The sequence below is a fragment of the Podarcis melisellensis genome (assembly GCF_964234715.1).
Source record: "Podarcis melisellensis genome assembly, chromosome: 6".
Taxonomy (NCBI): Eukaryota; Metazoa; Chordata; class Lepidosauria; order Squamata; family Lacertidae; genus Podarcis; species Podarcis melisellensis.
Genome location: NC_138538.1, coordinates 45,376,920 through 45,398,039, shown reverse-complemented (window position 1 = coordinate 45,398,039; position 21,120 = coordinate 45,376,920). Strand labels below are relative to the sequence as shown.

Genomic DNA, 21,120 nt, shown 5'->3' with positions numbered 1-21,120 from the left:
TCCTGACTTTCTACTCGATACCATACTTTCACAGGGTTACAGTGTGGCAATTAGTGACAAAGCTGCCAAATGCTCAAATAAACATAACATCTGCCTTTTTGGAACAACTTCTCTTTTTTTGCAGAGGCCCAACCTGTCTTATTTTTACAACAAGTTTTATTTTCTAACCGTGAACATTACAATCACGGATTTTACCAGTTAGGCACCTAAATCAAACCATACAAACACGTCCCATGAAATGCCCCTTTCAGTAGTCCTGGCCCAAACCATTTTGATGCCTTGAAGCAGACTGCTCCCTCCAATAGTGGTTGATGGAGGAAGTGTTGCTTACCTGGTTTCCCAATGCCAGGCTCACTATGGTTACCAAGAGGGAAACAGGTGAGGCAGCAGGGAGGTTGGTGTAGGAGTATTGTGAGCATCATCAGATTGGCTGCACCTTCATCTCAGCAACCTTCCTGCTGCCTTGCCCCTCTCCCTCTCAGTAACCAGCACCAACTGGTTTGAGATTTATAATCTCATGGAAATCAATGCTTTAATTCTGATGGTTTTAAACATATCTCCCCTAATACAAGTGGTAGTCCATGCACCAAAAAGCTTTTATGGAATGCTTGAAAACAACTTTTAGGTCTTAAGATAACCAGTGCCTACTGTATAATATTGCTTGCTGACTGTCTCAGCTGAATCGAAATTTGTCTCATCAAGAAAAGACCAAGGGCACATCAATTAAGTGCTTGGTAATGACGCTGAAGCACATTCTGATTTCAGCAACCTTGATGTCAGATCAAAGCTGCTATGATAGCTTCACAGGGATTACACTAGGTGCCAGAAATGAGAATATGTCACCTTTTGCTACATCATATCTGTAGCTCAATCACATGACGTGCTTCTTGTCAAGGTTGTGAGTTTGAGCCCCACATTGGGCAAAAAGATTCCTGCATTGCAGGGGGTTGGACTAGATGACCCTTGTGGTCCCTTCCAACTCTATAATTCTATGATTCTTTGCTTCCTTGCACCTCTGATTCCAGGATGGTTGCCTAATTTTTTTTGTTACATCCAGGTCTTGGGGATCCAAATGAATTAGAGAATCTAAATACAAATTCCAGTTGGCAGGGCAACAGAAGAGAACGCTCTTCTCAGATTGTGAGAACAGTTCAGGGGATGGAAAAGGCTTCTTGTACAATCTTCATAATTTGAAGTAGCTTGAAAACACTGAACTGAGAGACGTTAGGCCGTCTATTTCTCTCACTTAAGAACAGAGGCAAACAATGTTTGGTTTCTGGGTTTGTTCCAAAGTACTCAAGAGGCCTCTTGCTGCTTAAGTGCTTGCATCTATTTCCCAGCTCTTCGTTGTTCTCAAAGCCCTTGGGATAAAAGACTGGCTGGTCCTTTGCATGTCAGAGAGGTGAGCAGATTTTCAGTTAGTCGGTCAATTACACAAATCTTTTAGGGAAGTCAAGGTGGTAGATGCAGGTTTGCCTTTGAAGACAGTTTAGAAACTTCAGCTGGTTCAAAGTTCAACAGCAAAAATATTCAATTGTGCAACTGCCAGGACCATGTAACACCACTCCTAGAAGATCTACAGAACGCTGGTTAATTCTTTGTTTCGCGTTCAAAACAGTATTACTGTTTTGTTTTTTAACCTTTAAAGTGCAGTGCATCCTAGGTTTTGCCCTAGATTATATTGAGATTGCCAGAAAAGGTATTTGAAGTACTGTTGGTCACTATGAGATCTATTCTTGAGCCTTTGGAGTCAGATCTTTGCTCCATCTAGCTCACTATTGTCTACATTGGCTGGTAGCACTTCTCCAGGATTTCAGACTGGGGACATCTGAACACGTGTCAGACTGGGGACACGTGTCGACAGCTGAACCAGTGACTTTCTGCATGCAAAGGAGATGCTCTGCCACTGAGCTATAACTCTCTGGATGCTGGTACCTTGGCTCCAGTAATCCCTGCCCAAGGAACATATGAAGCTGCCTTCTATAGAGTCAGGCCATTCGTCCATCTACTTCATTATGGTCTACACTGACAGGGAGGAGCCTTCCAGGGCTTCAAGGAGGGGACATTTCAACCTGGAGATGCTGGGAATTGAGCCTGGTACCTTCTGTAAGCAAGGCAAATGCTCTACCACTGAGCCTTTACCCAAGTTGATGTATATTCCCATGGTTTGCTTTCTACTGGCTTTCAGGTGGCAGATGAACTTCATATTTCTGAAAGCTCTTAATTGACATAGGGTTTTTTGGCTGGAATCTGCTGAAATTGGTTTCCTAACTTCTTTAATAAGAGAGTTCCCCACCACTCCATAAAATCACTTTGCCTTTGTTTGGGACATAGGGTTGTATCCAATCACGTTAATCCTTTTCAGAGTAAACCCATTAAAATTTCAGGACATGACTAACTTAGGTCTGTTCAATTTACTCTGAGTACAACTTGAGATGCAACTCATGCTATCTAACTAGGGATGTTTACACCCATACCTTTTAGGGTGTTTTCACAAGTTGCTGCCTGCCCTTTCCTTTCCTGCATTAACAGACACTCCCCTCCATGAGAGTAAAAGCTCTTCTCAGTGTCACTTGTGAAAATGCCCCATACATTTTCACTTGTGCTGTTGGGTGGTAGTGATGACAGGAAATGCTTTTGAGTAGTGAAACAGCCAGAGGTGAAAAGGTTAAGTGAATCCCCCTCCTTTTGTAGTCATTTTGTCTGCTTATGTTTAAAAAAGAAAGTTGGGGAGGAGAGATGTTTGTGAATGAGCATCACATGTAGTTGGGGTCACAGTGTCAGTAGTGAAAACCCTTCTCTGAATTCTTCTACTCCTTATTCACCAAAGTTCACTGCTGAAGTGTCCACTGTTATATAATAGTTCAGCAAACAAAAAGAATTACATTTGAAATGGAAGAAAAGAACCCTTAAATTTGGATAAGTGTGCAGTATCATTTCATGGAATGCTAATGTCAGCATGAATCTGGTGACCCAATGTACATTTTTTATGGTTAGCTGGCACACCCAAAAATGTTGAGCTAGTACTAGCCTCAGGATCTACCATAACCTAGTAATGGATCCTGATCAGTCATGTTAGAATTGCTGGTTGAAGACCATCTCCAGTCACAAAGAGAAAGGATTACCGCTGTGGGACCCAACCTTCACCCTGAGCCTTCCTGCTGAGGACACCTTGGCAATGTTTGAATGCATTGAGTAAAAACTGGTGTACATTTGAAATTTTGGCTGCCTGGTTAATGGGCTTCCCTAAGTGCCAGGAGCAGCTAGCTGTTTGTTTCACTAGCATAGGAAGAGCTGGAAAGGAGACAGATGGAATGAAGTGCTCTAGCAGGCAGAGCCTGATTCTCTGGAGCAACAGGGTCCCCCGATATGCAAGCAACAGGTTGTTCAACACGCAGCTGTTCTCAGATCCTGCTGGAATCCCCATCGCCACCTTTTGCAACATTCTTCCCAGCATAATGTATTGACAGCCTGTAATATGGCACCGTATTGTTTCTGTGAAGGCAATGGGGGGATTATTGTTGTTTAATCACCTTCCACATATGCCCCAAGGTGATGTAACAAATCTAAAAATAAAAGCTAAAGAACAGTACACAATTAACAGAAGTTGAGTTTAAAAACAATGAAAAATAGACACCTGTGGCACAGTTGTATTCATCCAACTGGAAAATGTGCTTTATTAGTAATCTGGGGGGTCCTAAAATAAGCTTATCATCTACACCCTGGTTATGTTTTCACTTGTACACTGTTGTGTCTGCTGCTCTGGCTCTGACATACATGGCACGACTAACCTGCATCTCTCTGGCCCAAGGTGTGGTGGCTGGTGCCAATTGGTAGGGTGGCAAGTCAGGGAAGCTGAGCCAATGATGCATAGAATGATCCCTGAGTTTTGTCAATAAGAAGGCAAGCTGGTGGGGGTTTGGCTGAGGCAGACTGAGGTTGGTCAGCCAGTGCCCCCTTTCCCTAATGGACCTGCCTCCCTTGCCTCTGACTCTGATGACTGTAGCTCAGAAACCCTCATGCAAGGATGGGGAACCTTTGGTCCTCCAGGTTGCTGAACTACAGCTCTCATCATCCCAGGCCATTGACCATTCTTGCTGTGGCTGGTGGGAATTGCAGTTCAGCAACATCCAGGGGGCCACAAGGGTTTCCTTTCACTCTGTTGAAGCTTATGACTGCTCAATCAAGGTGGTCTCCTTTATCATAGAAGGCAGAGGGAGCTAGTCAGAGCTGAAGCTGTCTGAGGTTGGCTGCTGCTGGAACATTTGGACTCTGTTCATATGGATTTTCCAGCCTGGGCACTTAATGGAGCTGTCCAGTCACTGTCGCTGGAGACTAAGTTGCCTCAGAAGTTATGAGGGCCTTTTCCCAGCTTGGGCTGGTGCAGCAATTGCAACTGTTCCTGGATCAGGATAATTTGCCTGCAGTGATCCATGAGCTGGTAATAATCTCAAGACTGGATTACTGTAACACACTCAATGCTGGGCATGCTTATATGGTCTCCATATCAATGTGCCCTTCCTCCTTGGCTCCACTGCTTAAACAGTGACACATTCAAATGATTAAACATTCAGTTACGTGTTTTATCGTTTAAAGCTTGCAGCCATAGTCAAGATAGAAATAAACTTCAAAAAAAGGGCAAGATGCATCAGTGTTATTGTGGCTCCTGAAATGAGGGGGGGGGGAGCCCTAGGTTTGAGGAGGTACAACCCCAGCACCTGTGTTATACTACTGGCCTCTACTGATTTATGATGACAGTGTTCTGCACTATGTTGCAACTGGAAGCATACATGCCAAAATACACGGAGGAGTTATGTTATTTTATATACTGAGAGGGATGATGGCAAGATACCAAACCACCTTCCTCATTAGCATAGTGCAGAGGGGTTTCTGTTGACAAATAGGAAATAGCTTTTTAATTGCACAGAATGTTTATGTATTAGGTACTGTTGACTAAGCAGGCTGAATTAATTATCAGAGTCCCAGGTTTAACCCCTGGTATCTCCAGCTAAATGGATCTTGGGTAGCAGGCAGAAGAGAGGCCTGGTCTTTCTGTCCTGGTCTAAGACTGCCTCATATGTTTCATATCCAAGCACTCACTGAGTTCTTATATTAGCCAACGTCGAGAAAGTCTCCAATGTGGAGGAAGAGTATGTAGAGAGACAAAAAGCTTCTTCAACATTTAAGATCATATTGAAAAACGTTCAAAAACATGAAAGGTTATCACTGCTGATGTTGCGTTATTTCCAAAATGAAACAAAAAGGAATTGTAATTCTTAGGTTATTGTGGAAATGATTATGCTTAATAGAGAAGTTGGTTGACACTTAGAATGAAAGTGATTGTTCTCAAATATATGGGCTGTCAGAAAGATGTACCAAATTATGTCTTTTGAGTAACTCAGTAGTCTGGCATGAGTAACCATAGATATTCAAAATCATGAATTGGCTTCCTCAAAGTCACAAGATTAGTCTTAAATTATTCTGCAATTTCAACACATAATACATTTTGAAGTTTGCATTAGCTGTCTGTTTTAGAACATCTTGGGAAATGATAATTTTCAAGTTTCTCTGCACTGCTACAGAATGTTCAACATTTATTTTTATTCATTTTTTAAAAAGGGAAATTTTAATTTATTTATTTTTCAAAGCATATGTGGTTCTGGTGTGTGTGTGTGTGCACGTGTGTGCAAAGAAAACAAACAAACCAGATGCCTGATTATTTGGATACCCCACCCCAAGGTGCTTCTGGTGTACCATGAAATAATGATCCTGTATCCCCAAAATTTAAGACTAGGTTTAGGAATCTGTGTTATTGCTTTCAATTATTTTTGCAGCTTTGGCAAACAGAAAGCAGGACGTGTCTCCTGTTCTCTGTGATAAAGGTAAAGGACCCCTGGATGGTTAAGTTCAGTCAAACTTAAATATGGGGTGTGGCACTCATTTCGCTTCAGGCTGAGGGAGCTGGCAGAGCAAGGAGACAGCAGAACAGATAACTTTTCAGACCATTGAAATCACTGAGTTCAAAGTCAAATACCATAACTGAATATTTTCTTGCTTGTTTTTCAGGCTGGTGGATGACCGGTGTGTGGTGGAACCAACAGCTGGTGATTTGGATAACCCACCCAAGAAATTTCGAGGTAAGAGATTAATGAAGCAGTAAAGTCAACACTTTTGCTGGATCAACTGCTTTGAGATTCCCCCAAAACAATTCTCTGTTTAGGTACTGATTTGCAGTTGGCTTTAGCAGTGAGTGGCACAGCTATCACTGTTACAAGTCTAGCATCATGGGCAGTAATTCGGTTGTTATCCACAGCCCTCTCACAGAAAGACATTTTGTTGGAATAACCACTAAACTTAAAAATCCTTTCCTTGTCAGCTCTGTCAAAGACAAAACACATTTCAAGCTTTTTATATTTTGGTGCCTTCAGTTTTGCACTCCTTGAGGTAGTCAGTGATATCTTATTGATATCTTTAATTTTTTATCACATCACATTTATTCACTACATTAGCCCCCCAGGAAACCCTATTATTAATTATTTTATATTTTTATTATCATTATTTTATTTTGGTTTATTACAGTCTTCACATTAAGGTCGCTGGATAGGTCCCAACAATTTAAAATACAACATTCAAAACAGTTTAAACAAGTCACAAGAACAGGGTGGGTCCCAAAAACATATAACTTAAGTGTCAAAAGCCGGGGTAAAGGGGTGTATCTTCAACACAGACAAAAAGGTGCCAGATATATTTTTGTAGGGAGGGAACTCCACAACCTAGGATCCCTCTCCTGGGCCACCACTCCTTGAGTTTTTCTGAGGGTGGTGGAACGACCAAGAAGACCATATCTGCTGATGACATCCAATAAGGTTTGTAGGGAATGAAACTGCCTTGCAAGTATTTGGAGCCAGGTCATTAAGGCCTTAAAAGTTAGTGTGAGCATCCTGAACTGGACCAGGAAACAAACCGACAACCAGTGGAGTTGTTCTATAACAAGGGTTGTGTGGGTTCTAAACCAAATGCCAGCCAGTAACCTGACAATTGCATTTTTGGATGACTTCTTCTTCTTCTTCTTCTTCTTCTTCTTCTTCTTCTTCTTCTTCTTCTTCTTCTTCTTCCAAACTTCATTGACAATTTTAAAAACAATTACCAAGCACAAAGTGTTGTCTTTCAGGACAAAAGCAGGTACAGATATTGAAACAGACTTAGAAAATCTTTTACTTTGGAGATAAAGTTCATGTCCACAGGGTATACTTCAATCTAGAGTGTTACGATAATTTCTCCATAGTGACTGCTGTGACTGAAGGGAAATCACTGTACTATTGTTAATCGTTTCTGAGTTCAAGGGCAGTCCCATGTTGAGCACATGGCAATAATCCAGTCTGGAAATTACCAGAGCATGGAGGGCTGAAGTGTAGAGTACAGTATAAACAAATAGAAGTGAACGAAATGTTGTTTTTGTAAAAGATCAATAAAAATATTATTAAAAAAACAAACAAATACAAGTGAATAACAACAAATCTTGACAAGGGTTTATAGCACAGGAGCCAACGCCTAGGGGCTGAGGTCCCTTTGCCCTCCCCCCCCCCCCGTTGATGGGCATCACCATTCAAATGGTGTGCGCGCGCTGTGTCACATGATTAATTATGTGGGACAGGGTTTTCCTCCCACAATATTCTATCCAAGTTGGCACCCCTGGTTCACAGTGTATTGTAGTTCTAATCCTACTTTGAAGTTTTGGATTGGAGCCGATTGGGATTGTAACAATTGCAAGTATAATCTATTTATGCTGTATCAAACCAATTGGAGAATTGTATGGATGATGGGAGGAAGCAAGCAGACAATGACTGCATTTCTTCACCCCGCAACCCTGTGAAAGGAGCGAGAGTCACAGGCTCTCCTAAGCCACTGTGGCCATCTCCTCCCCATCCCCAGGCAATCTCCATGCTTGGCGCTCTGCTGTTGTGTCAAATACCCCACAAGCCAAACTTTTTAAATTGAGCCTCCTCTGCATCTTGCATCCAATATCCCGCTCCACCCACTGCTCCCTAGTACACAGCTGCTTCCCTATGAAAAGCAGGAGCAGAACAAGAACAGTTTCTAAGATGAGGGCATGAAGAATACAGTGGTACCTCGGGTTACATACACTTCAGGTTACATACGCTTCAGGTTACAGACTCTACTAACCCAGAAATAGTACCTCGGGTTAAGAACTTTGCTTCAGGATGAGAACAGAAATCGTGCTCGAGCGGCGCGGCTGCAGCAGGGAGAGGCCCCATTAGCTAAAGTGGTGCTTCAGGTTAAGAACAGTTTCAGGTTGAGAAAGGACCTCAGGAACGAATGAAGTACATAACCAGAGGTACCACCTGTATCTGGCACTGCAGAAGCTGCTGAACTACAGCTCCCATCTGCCCCAGCAAGCATGTCTAAAGGCCAGGGATGATGGGAGTTGCAGCGCAGCAACATCTGAAGGACCAAAGTTTCCCCATACCTGGTTTAGAAGGATGGAGAGGGATGGGCCTTCTGACATCCAGCACATTCAACGTGGCATTGGCTGGCATGAATGCCCAGGTACGGAAGGGGAGGCTACCTTGGCTTCTTATGAACGGCCTTTCTGTGCCTGCTTCCCTTGTACATGGTGTAGGGTTGCAGCTTGTGTGTTTCAGCCAAACGCTGAGCAGCCAAGAAGCCACTCAAGCCAATTCCAAAGCAATAAATTTTATTGGAGCTTGCATTGGCTCTCTAATGCCGGTTAGATGGCTGGCCTCCCAAGCACATTCAAGTCAGTTGGGATTTTCTTTTTTAACTGAATGCATTCTCTGATCTCTCTGGCTGATGCATTGACTTGGTTAAAAAAAATATTTGAAGTTAAACCAAGCTGGGGTAGAGGAACATGATTTAAAGACAAAGCAAAATCTGAAACTTAAACTGATACAGTGGTAGAATGAGTTTTCAAATCATATAAAACATAACTCTTGGTTCTCTAGTTTCCCCCCTCCCCCCAGCCAAATCCTATTGCTAAAGGGAGAACAATACTGAATTTTTTTATGGTGCTTTCAAAGCTTTTTTTGGTGTTCAAAGCATATTTTTCATATATTATCAGGTTGCAATCCTTACCTGTAAGGTAAGTCAGTATTATTATTAACCTCCATTTAGCAGATGGGAGACTCAGGCTGAGAAAGTGGATATCCCAGTGCTACTCAGTGAGCTCATGGAGTTGTGAGATATGAATCTGGGATGTTCTGATTCACAGCTTGGTTTCTGAACCACCACACAACATGAGTTGTCTTCTCTGCAATTTGTTTCATTCACTCTGTTCCGGCAGTGTAAGATACTTGGAGGTATGTCAACTAAGGAAGGGCAAAGAAAGGAAGGGCACTTCAGGAATACAGTTAATTTGCTAAGCTTTGTGTATGTTAACTTAGATTATCTTCTTGAGCTCTGTTAATTTATTGGTAACAAGAATCAGTGGCGTTCTGTCAATCAAACATTAAACATTGTTGGAAATGTAAAGATGAATGTAGGATGTATACCTAGGAAGGTGAAATCAATCTTATTATATTTCAGTTCAAGGAACATTCCCCCAAGGCTATTGGTGGAGTGCCTCTTTCTCACCTCGTTCAGGGATGTTTCCATCTGAGCACTGATGAAAACAAAATTGCAGGTGTGGCTAAATAAACATGGTGCAGAATTACCTAGTCTGTTTTTCTAGTGATTTGAGGGAAACTTTGGGTCAGGGTTATCTAGCTAATGTTTCCTCCATCTTGATTTCTTTGACAGCTACTGTTGATAGGTAGCCATAATGCCCCCCCCCCAAGAAGATAATTCGGCAGGCTGCCAACAAGATCAGAGCCACCTCATGCTAGTTGCTAGAACACACAGTGAGAGGCAGGCCCATCTAAGGATATTGGAAGTTTTGCGCTCTCTCTCTCTCTCTCTCTCTCTCTCTCTCTCTCTCTCTCTCTCTCTCTCTTTCTCTCTCTCTCTCATAATATGGGAAGGTACAGTAGGTCCTTAGCTGAGCAGGAGAACACCTGCTTGGCATGCAAAAGAGCCCCAGTTCGGTTCCTGGCATTTCCAAAGAAGGCTGGGCAGGACCTTTGTTTGAAATGTAGATGAACCAATGGTTTCTTGGGATAACCTAAGGTCTCCCATGATGCTGAATGCTGGTAGTGTGGAAATGTTGTGGGATAATAAGAAAGGACATATTGATTAAATATTATCCTTCCCCACTCACGCTAGTGAGTCAGTAGCAGAGTACATTCTCCGGTGTATAGCAGGAAGCTAGTTGGTAGATTCCGTTGAATCTCTTTACTTAAACAATCCCATCTGGCTTGTCCAGATTGGGTTTGTTCCTGGTAAATTTCCTTTGTTCCCTCTTAAAAAGAATAAAGACACAAAAGTCTTCTTTTAAAAGTAATGATAAAAAGTTTACTTGCATTCAGTTCACAATAGGTTCCCTGAAGGCAGGCATTAGCTTGTAGTTACAGAAAAGGGTTTGAGTTAATCCCATATGGGAATGAGCCCATGTGCTGCTGGCTGAGAGCCAGCAGACAGCAAAATAACATCAATATCAGAAGAGAGTCAAAGAGGAAGATGGCTGCGTGACTAGCCCTTTTACAGGGTCTCACAGGGTCACACCCATTTACCTGGTCACATGCAGGGGGAGGATGCTCCAGACAGATGTAACAGGAAGTCCTCCTGGCTGGAGTAACATCCCCCTGTGTGTCCACTCTGGGCAAACAGGAAGTGTTGTACTTGACTGCTTATGCTACATCCCACAGGAAGAGGACAGACAAAGGGAAGAACTCTCTTCCCACTGTGCATAGTTAAACTATGGAATTCACAGCCACAAGATGAAGCAATGGTTCCCATCACCAACTTTAAAAGAGGCTTCGATAAATCCATGGACGATAAGTCTACCAATGGCCATTGGCTGTGATGATGACTATGTCCTACCTCCAGTATCACAAGAGGTGTTCCTCTGAATTCCACTTGCTCAGGAGTACAATGGTTAGAGTGCTGCTGTGTTCAGGTCCTACTTTCGGGCTGTCTGGCTGCTGGACTAGATGGGCCTTTGATCTGATGTAGTAGGACTCTGATGTTCTTAGATAACCTGAAAGGAAAAAAATAAACAGAAAAGAGCCTTATGAAACTGAAGCCTACCACACTTGAAGCCCAATAGGCGTTCAGGATGGATTATCTGCTAAAGGAGCACGACGTGTCACAAACCATAGTATCACGTGAACGTTGTGGACAGATATGTCACTGCTAATATTTAGGATTGGTGAGTTGCGTTTTGCCAGAGTTTAATCAGGAAACAGTCAGAGCTAGTGGCCTGGAGGGATGCAGGCAGTTCCACAGAAAGTCAAGCTGGGAGAAGCAATCAAAGCAAGGGCTCAGGCAGCAGTCAGTAGTTTTAAGGGCCAGATGACTGACTTATTATATCTGTGCTGGGCTGGCAGCTGCATCATCATCATCATCATCATGATCATTATTACAGTGGTACCTCGGGTTACAGGCGCTTCAGGTTACAGGTGCTCCCCTAACTCAGAAATAGTACCTCAGGTTAAGAACTTTGCTTCAGGATGAGAACAGAAATCGCGTAGCAGTGGCGCACCAGCAGCAGGAGACCCCATTAGCTGAAGTGGTATCTTCAGGTTAAGAATGGACCTCCAGAACGAATTAAGTTCTTAACCCGAGGTAGCACAGTATTATTATTTCTTACCTGCCCTTCACCATAAAGTCCTACGGCAGGTTACAGCAATTTAAAAATACAATATTAAAAACAGTTTATAACCAATTACAGTTATGAGACTAGACTGGGAACTAAAATACTGTATGTATATCTATATCTCCAGGTATCTCTATATATCCTGGGTGTCAAATACTAGGGTAAGGGTGTGTATCTTCAGCACCTTTGGTACCACTTTCTGGCCATCTCCTGTGGTGATCTGCTTGTGCACTACCATAGTGGCATTGGGGCTGCCACCAGAGTCCTTGGTTTGCAACCTTTATACGTTATATCAGAAGTGGGGAGGTCCCCCCCCCCCCGGTTGAGGACATCATCGGTGGTGGGGGACCTGTATATCAGCAGTGGCTAGGGCCCAAAGTGGGTAGGTCAACCCTTCTCTCTTCTCTTTCTCCCCATCCATTTTTCTTTCTTTGCCACTCTCCTTTTAGACCTCATACCTGGTGATTTTCTCCCTGGACACACCTATAATATGCAATTCCAGCACCTGTGGAAATGGGCAAAGTGCTATTGAGGTTTTTTGTGCTCCTGTGACTTTGATTAAAATGCTGTATACACATGTCCACTTAAGGGTTTTCTTAATTTCATTATAGATCATTTCCCAGTAGGCCTTAATCTTTGGGCAGGTCCACCAAAGATGGTAAAAAGTGTCTTCAGTCTCATTACACTTCCAACATTTGTTATTGGGCAAATGGTAGATCTTTGCAAGCTTGACTGGGGTCATGTACCACCTATAGATCATTTTCATTATGTTCTCTTTCAAGGCACTACATGCCGTAAATTATAATACCAGTGGTCCATAACTGTTCCCAGTCCGCAAACATAATATCATGACCAATATCCTGTGCCCATTTAATCATAGCTGATTTCACCGTTTCATCCTGTGTATTCCATTTCAGCAGCAAATTATACATTCTAGATAGATTCTTAGTATTGGGTTCTAGCAATTCTGTTTCTAACTTTGACCTCTCCTTCTGAAAACCAAGTTTCCTGTCTTGCTTAAATGTCTCATTTATCTGACGATAATGTAACCAATCTCGAACTTTATGCTTTAGCTTCTCAAAACTTTGAAGCTTCAACTTTTCACCATCTTGTTCTAAAATTTCACAATATTTAGGCCAGTTAGATTCCATGTTGAGTTTTTTCACTGCCTTAGCTTCCATTGGTGACAACCACCTGGGGGTTTTGCTTTCCAATAGATCTTTGTATCTAATCCAAACATTATACAGTGCTTTCCTGACAATATGGTTTTTAAAGCTTTTATACACCTTTACCTTGTCATACCACAAATATGCATGCCAACCAAAACTATTGTCATATCCTTCCAGATCCAAAATGTCTGTATCCTCCAGAAGTAGCCATTGCTTCAGCCAGCAAAATGCTGCTGATTCATAATAAAGTCTTAAGTCTGGCAGGGCGAAGCCCCCTCTATCTTTCGCATCGGTTAAAATCTTAAATTTTATTCTGGGCTTTTTGCCCTGCCAGACAAATTTAGATATATCTTTCTGCCACTTCTTGAAACAGTCCATTTTGTCTAGGATCTGCAACGTCTGAAACAAAAACAGCATTCTCGGCAATACATTCATCTTGATAACAGCAATTCGGCCTAACAAGGAAAGTTTCAGCCTAGACCATATATCTAGACCCTTCTTTACTTCTAACCAGCATTTTTCATAGTTATCTTTAAATAAGTTCACATTTTTAGATGTTAAATTTACCCCCAAGGTACTTGACCTTTTTTGCTATTTCCAACCCAGTTTCACTCTGAAACCTATCTTTTTCTTCCTTTGTTAAATTTTTTTCCAACACCTTTGTTTTTTGTTTGTTTAATTTAAATCCTGCTACCTGATCAAATATCTCAATTAGTTCTAAAACACTTGCCTATGAGTAAGCCCCATTGAACTGGGTGGACTTACTTCTGAGCAGAACTTTAGAGAACTGCGCTGTGGAAATCTCTTTGATGATGTGGACACAGTGGCGGGAGAACTAACCGGAGCCACTCCCGTTTGGCACACTTCAGCCATGCCTTCCGTGACTCAACTTTTGCTAATTGTTTCCTATGCATGTGAGAGCCATGGAGTCTCAAGCATGTCTTTGTGGTGTGTTGGCTGCCTGGTGTCCTGTTCCAAAGGGAAAAGGTGATGAGACAGGGAAAGGGCAGGGCAACTCTTGGCCTCTGAAACAGGATGTCAGGGCCAAAGCACCGGGTTTCTTTGCTAAAACCATCCCTTCTCTTAGTCCTTGTCCATTCCAACAACCCCACTTTCTCTATAAGTATAGAGGCTCATTTCCCTTCTCAACGATTTCTCTTCTGACTTGCCTTGTTACCACACTCTGGCATAAGAATCCTCCTAAACACACCATTTGGGATGGAATTCATATGCTCCAGCTGCCCCTATGCAGCAGGGACAGCCATCAGGGCCGGCTCTACCATTAAGCAGAGTGAGGAAGCCACTTCAGGTGGCAGATTCTGGTGTACGTGGGTTGTTGGTGGCAGCATCTCTCTCAGCTGCTCCTTCTGCTCTCAGGGACAGAGCTGTGTGTGCTCCACTCGTGTTCCCTAAACTAGCCAGCTGCCTTCTTTCTTCCTTTTGAAACAATTTATTTATCAATACATTGCACAAACATACAGAAAAGAATACAAATACGTATTAAAAATACAAAAAGTATGATTCTTAAAAAGGAAGTAGGAGCGGAGGACAGGTATAGAGAAAACTCGAAGAATAGTATTTAAAACCAGTCATTCTAGAAAAACCGTTACGGAATTTATCCCCATTCTTCTGTCTCCATGTTAAGGAGAAGGCTACATTTCAGGGGGGAGGCAGCCCACAACAAACAAATGGGGAAAGCAAAACCAGAACCTGAATTCTTTTGAGACGCAGACTTCTGACCTGTTGCTCAAGCAATGGCACACATTCCAAGCTGCCTATGCATTTTGCAGCATTGTATAATGGTCATGGGTTGAAAATATCCTCCAGCTATTTGCAAGTTTAAACAGAGTAATTGGCAGCTTGTGTCAGTTTTACTGTGGCTATTAAATTGCATGTTGCTCTTCCACCACCATTTTATCTAATCTTTTAATCCTTGCCCTTTTGTTTCCAGGAGTATCCTGTACAAGGCAACACTATAGATATAATTGTATGTGGTAGTGATAATGTTTCCTCTATTTGAGATGGAAAGGGGTACAGTTATGCCATTGTCAGAAGTACTGGCTTTTAAACATTCGTGTGTTTGTTTATTTCAAAATATATCTTCCCTGCATTTCTGTGCAAAGCCCATCTGAAATGGTTTACAGCAATAGAAGAACTATATCATTTAAATACAAAATAATAAAACCCATCCTATTCGTTAGGTTTGACTGGCTCATGGTTTTCTGTGTATATATGCATGTGCGCTATGATATTTGTGCTTCTGGAAGTGAAAAATCCCCCTTTGCTCTGCTGTCACTTGTCCTTGTTTTGTTTCCTTTGCCACAGCTCAGAATGGAAACACACAGGAAAACAAAACAGAAATACACTGTATTTGGGGTAGAATGTTTTCAGATCTGCAGACAGACTTTTCTTTTCTGGGGCTTTCTGCATCTTGCCGCATTGGCTATGCAGTGGATTTTTGAAGCAGAATGGATCTCATATTCTCACAAGGATATGCAACAAACCTAGCATATGAATCCTCAGGTGTTTACACTTTGCCATCCTGGGAATCAGCAGATTTGACCCTGAATTCAATGCCAGCAGGGCATGCGCCACTCCAGGGCTGTTTCTTCTCTTGACGTCATAGGATTTCAACAGGAGCAGCTTCAGGTTACTGCAAGGAAACCACTGCAAGTAATAACATCGACTGGTCCAAACACTCAGAAAAATCACACTTTCTTGAAAACTGCTGGAGCTGACACACCTTTGGTGCAAAGTTCCAGCTTTCAGGAAAATTCACTCTCAATGAATTTCAGAAGGCTGGTCTATTAACTGCTCAGACAGTGGTTCAGCACTTTTGATATTCTGTGATATAATTATTTACAGCACAAGATTAAAAATGCTATCATCAGCTGCTGCCCTTTGGCACATGTTATCACATTCTTGTGGGTCTTTGAGCTTTTTTGGTCCTAGGACTGTGTAGGGACTTACTGGGCAATTTCTAGAAATAGAACTCCCCCATTTCAGGTTCAGTTTTTGAGACAAAAACACACGGGCCTAGATTCAACAAAACAGTTGTATCAGCAGTGAGTCTGGCTAGTGCAATGTGGCTTCCCCTCATCTTCTCTCCCCATGTGCCCATGCACACCCCCAATCAACCCCAGAGGGTTGGGAGAATCCCTAGAACAGCACATGGGAGGAGCAGGAGAGCAAAAAATGGTTGTACTGGCAGAACAATAATAAAAGTGTGAAATTGAATTCCTCCCATGGTTTTGTCAAAAAAGAAGAGACAATCTGTTTGCCAAGCAGCAGACATAGCTATAGTGGTGACCTGCACCAGACTACTTATGAAACCTCCAAATTAAACTAAAGTGAACGAAGTATATAATTCTGAGGCATGGATTTCTTTCCTGCCCTGGTTTGGACCTTGGCATTTTGCTGACTGTATTCCTCTGATCTGCCTTAAGTCTCTTTTGTGGATTGGCCTTCAAAGATTACTGATGATATTTCACTTCATAGTGAAACTGCCCTGATATTCCTTTTTAAACACCGCCCCCCTCGGACCCATGCAAATGTCACTTAAGGCTTTCCAATCTCCCTCTGTTTGATTGCAAATGACACACATCCATGCAAATGGAGATTTACTGAATCTGTACATTTCTAGAGAAGCAGACTTCTTAAATGGCATTTGCACACCTCGTCGGAAACAGGTTTTAAGCTGCACATGTTCAAAAAGTCATGTTGGCGGCAGCCCTTAGAATCCAGCTAAAATCACATAGTTCAGCTATGAAGTGTCTGGACTTGGCTGGGCCAACAGAAATGTCTGATCACAGCTTGGCAGTTCCTGCTCCCCGCCCCTTTCCATGCTTTCCCCTGAGGCTCTTTTAGCAAGGCAGATCCCCATGTTTGGACACGTTAGGGGGGGAAAAACAAAGGTATTCAAATCTTGTACTTCGTCAGAGACATGACAATAAATGCTTTAAGATTTATTTTATTTTTCAAACACACTGTGGGTGGCTGGCTGGGTGTAACAGACAACATACCGTATTTTTCGCTCTATAAGATGCATCAGACCACAAGACGCACCTAGTTTTTGGAGGAGGAAAAGAAGAAAAAAAATATTCTGAATCTCAGAAGCCAGAACAGCAAGAGGGATTGCTGCTTTCACTGCGCAGCGATCCCTCTTGCTGTTCTGGCTTCTGGGATAGCTGTGCAGCCTGCATTCGCTCCATAAGACGCACACACATTTCCCCTTACTTTTTAGGAGGGAAAAAGTGAGTCTTATAGAGCAAAAAATACGGTAATTGCACATAATCCCCACCCATTGAGGACACAGCAGCAGGACAGCTGATTCCATTCATATCCTCTGGTCAGAAACAGCTCAGTGTCCAGCAGGATCAGCAGGAAGCAGGGTCATTCCAGTAATGGATTCACACCTCTGCTCTAACTCTGGTGTTCAGTCCTCAGGGAAACTTCCAGCCAAGTCACTGGACTGCTGGTGCAGTTTAACCTTGACATGACTCACTTGCAAGCACATGCATATTCCTTTGGTGATAATGGCAGAGGCAAGGAGTCGGGAACGACGACGATGACCCTGCACTAAATGATGTGGGACGCATTGTCTACACTAACTGTCGGTGGCTTGCCAGGTTTTGAGTTAGGGTTCTTTACCAGTCCTACCCAGGGACGCGGGTGGCGCTGTGGGTTAAACCACAGAGCCTAGGACTTGCCAATCAGAAGGTCGGTGGTTCAAATCCGCACGATGGGGTGAGCTCCCGTTGCTCGGTCCCTGCTCCTGCCAACCTAGCAGTTTGAAAGCATGTCAAAGTGCAAGTAGATAAATAGGTACCGCTCTGGTGGGAAGGTAAACGGCATTTCTGTGCGCTGCTCTGGTTCACCAGAAGGGGCTTAGTCATGCTGGCCACATGACCCGGAAGCTGTACACCGGCTCCCTCGGCCAATAAAACGAGATGAGCGCTGCAACCCCAGAGCTGTTCACGACTGGACCTAATGGTCAGGGGTCCCTTTACCTACCTTTACCTTTACCAGTCCTACCCAGAGATGGCAGGGATTGAACTAGAGACCTGCACACAGAGCAGATGCTCTACCACTCAGCTACATCCATTCCTTTTGCTGTATCCCTGGTGACGCCAGTGCATTGCTGTACCCTCAAGCTCCATTTATTCTCTGGGTTAACCCTTCTTTATTTAAGTGATGGTCTTTGGTGAGGGTGCAGGATTGATTTCCAGGTAGGAATTTTGAAACTTTTTGAAGCAGCCCTTACTCTTGTCTGGCATTCCTCAGAAGTCAAATTGACAATAGCAACGATATATGGGCTCCCAGCTTGTTACCTGGAGGAGAAAATGTATGAAAAACAAGAAATGGTATCATTAATCTCCAGCTCAGGCAATTGATGATACATTGGGGCACATCAGTTCTTGTACTGAGAGACAGTAAGGACCCACAGCCCCTTCACACACTTGTTCAGTACATGAGAGGTTGTTTTGTGTGAAGCTCCCTCTAGTTTTCTATGTACAAGCATTTCTGTGTGAGGTATGTCTGTGTGTGAATATGGAAATCTGGGCATTTGTCCATCTATGAGCACCTACCAGCAGTAGTACAGTGCAGACCAGGCAGAGGTTGACCACTCAGTCTGCTGTTTGTGAGAAGCTGGTCCTAATTCATGAGGAGGAGACACGACCTGCTAAAGTGGGGAATTTCCAATATGATGTTCTCTAGATGCTATTGGATTGCAGCTCCCAGCATCCCTGATGGTTAGCCATGCTGTGTGGGGACAATGAGAGTTGGGAGTCCAGCAAAACTGGGGGAGGGGGAAAGGGGGTCACCACATACATTAACCCTGTGCTAAGGAATTCCCCTGGCATGGGAGGTGAGGTGTCCTTGGTGTGGGACTTGCCAATAGCAGAAGCAGCCGTTGTGGAATGAGACAACCAAAAATGGCTTCCTTCCAGAACTGGTGAGAATAATGTTTTGCGCCTGCTTATTCATCACTCTCTGATGAATAACTGACAGCAGGTTTGCCAGCAACTTGGGACGGGATCCAAGAATGGAAATTATTTTCTTCTAGTGTCTGAAGTTTCTGTGGTGCTATTTTAGGAGCAATTAAGAGCCATCAAGGACTTTGGTTCCATCCACCTGGGACTGTCTTTCTAACAAACAATTGAAATCACTGCTAGGCCAATTTTCAAAGCAATTTTCACATGTTTTGCCAGGGTGGGGCAAAAATATCACTCAAGGATTGGATTAATTTTAAAGCAGGGGAATTTAAAGAACTTTCTAGGGTAGATCTACCTTTAAATACAAGGTTGCTAGTTCCCCCTTTTAAAAAATGGTCACAGTGCAAGTCTTCCCCCTGCCCCCAGTGCCCCTGAGAATGGCACTTACACATTGCAAGGCTGATTTTAATTCCTTCTCAACCCTCCTTTATTTTGATAATGCATTTTGTTTAGGGTCAAAAGTGAAGAAGACTTATTCTTACTGCTTAATACAACTTTTCCATCCTTGCCTAAAAGCTGTACATGCCATTACATTTGCAGGAATTGCTATTTCTTCCTAAAAGATGTATGAGGATCTCTTTTCCTAGCATTTGAGAGCTACAGGAGAGATGGCGATAATGAAAAATGCCCCCCATTTTTCTAGCAACTAAAAGGTGTAGAAGGATTTGCATTATCACATAGCTCTTAGACACTAGCAGTGACACAAGGGAAGGTGGACTCCCACAGCTAAGAGTCTTGTCTTTTCCAGACTTCTCAGATATGTAACATTTACATCGTATTTAACCTGAAAGTTAACGTTAGTAGAAAGAGAATAATTTGGTGAGCAGCAGCTCTTAATAATCAGTGGTGAGCGTTAGAAGAATGTAATGCTTTCAGGCTTCCCACAGGCAACTGGTTGGCCACTGTGAGAACAGGATGTGCTAGATGGGCCATGGGCCTGATCTAACAGGCTCATCTTATGTTCTTATGAATTGTAGTTTTAGCATGCTAACGGTTGCTAACTGTTATGTATTGAAGTTCTCACCCTGGGCCAGCAGGGGGATACTGTAGATAGTTTTCACTCAGGTCCACATATGCAAATAAGGGATCGAAAGTGATGTTCAGTGAATGGATAGTTACAGAAAATGGTTACTGTTGCGTTCTAGTGGAGCTCTATATAAGCAGGCTGGCTGAACCCTTCAGTTGAGTTCTGTTCTGTTCTGGCCTGTGAATAAACAAGAGCTGTTTGAAGAATCGCTGTGTCGTCTGATATGTTCACCCACAGCTTAACACTAACTTCTTCTCGTTACAGATTGCCTCTTTAGAGTATGTCCCATGAACCGCTACTCCGCCCAGAAACAATACTGGAAAGCCAAACAAACCAAACAGGACAAGGACAAAATAGCCGATGTGGTACTGCTGCAGAAACTTCAGGTATGACAAGCTCCAAAAAACGTATTAACCACATTTCTTTCTGATCTGGCAAGGCTGGAGGACCTTTCCATTGCTTCCTGCTTGAGACCTTCCTGTATTGTCTACCCTCAGCATCACCCTTGCTGGGCAGGAAGTGCAGTAGTGGCTGCTGCCCCCCCCCCCGGAATTGGTAGGGGGGAAGGCAGGCAGACCAACAGTAGGGGGTGCCAGAAACAATGACAGACAGAGCCAACTCAAGAGGGGACCCTCTTGGTTTTTCTGCCACCCTCAGAAGCTCAGCGGTAAGGGATTCTCTGTGGCAAAGCCCAAGTTGTGGAATTCCCTTGCCGCAGAGGTTCATTTAGCAACTTTTATCATATCCTGGTCTCTCTCTCTCTCTCTCTCTCTCTCTCTCTCTCTCTGTGTACATATATATATATATATATATATATATATATATATATATATATATGAGATACACTCTTTTCTTGTGATAGTAAATTTCTTTTTATATTGTGTTTTTAAATTGCTATAACCCACCCTGGGAAGAAAAAAATAATAATAGTAAAAATAATAATAGTAGCAATCCTCCAAATTTATCTTCACTGCTTTGTGGCATAAAAACTTTCTTTAAAAAAGAAAGAAAGCTGAGATTCTCAGGATGCTGAATTCTGTGCTCAGAACCATTCTTGCATGTGTGCATTGTGCAGCTGGGAAATGCACACTGGCCTGACTATAGAAGGGCTTGTATTTGCACTGCCTTATTTTAACCCCCCCCCCCGTATAATGAGACCCAGCTGTTCTTCTGGTTCCCTGGATCACATCCAGTGCC

At 42.9% G+C, this 21,120-nt stretch overlaps 1 protein-coding gene across 1 annotated transcript in view; it reads left to right on the top strand.

The window, feature by feature from the left end:
• The window catches only part of ITPR3 (inositol 1,4,5-trisphosphate receptor type 3), a 105,698-nt gene that overhangs the window by 19,097 nt on the left and 65,481 nt on the right, over positions 1-21,120 (top strand). The window contains exons 2-3 of the mRNA XM_081915660.1: positions 6,067-6,137; positions 20,188-20,309. Of these exons, the coding sequence (XP_081771786.1) occupies positions 6,067-6,137; positions 20,188-20,309 (193 nt within the window). The remainder of the gene's footprint in view (positions 1-6,066; positions 6,138-20,187; positions 20,310-21,120) is intronic.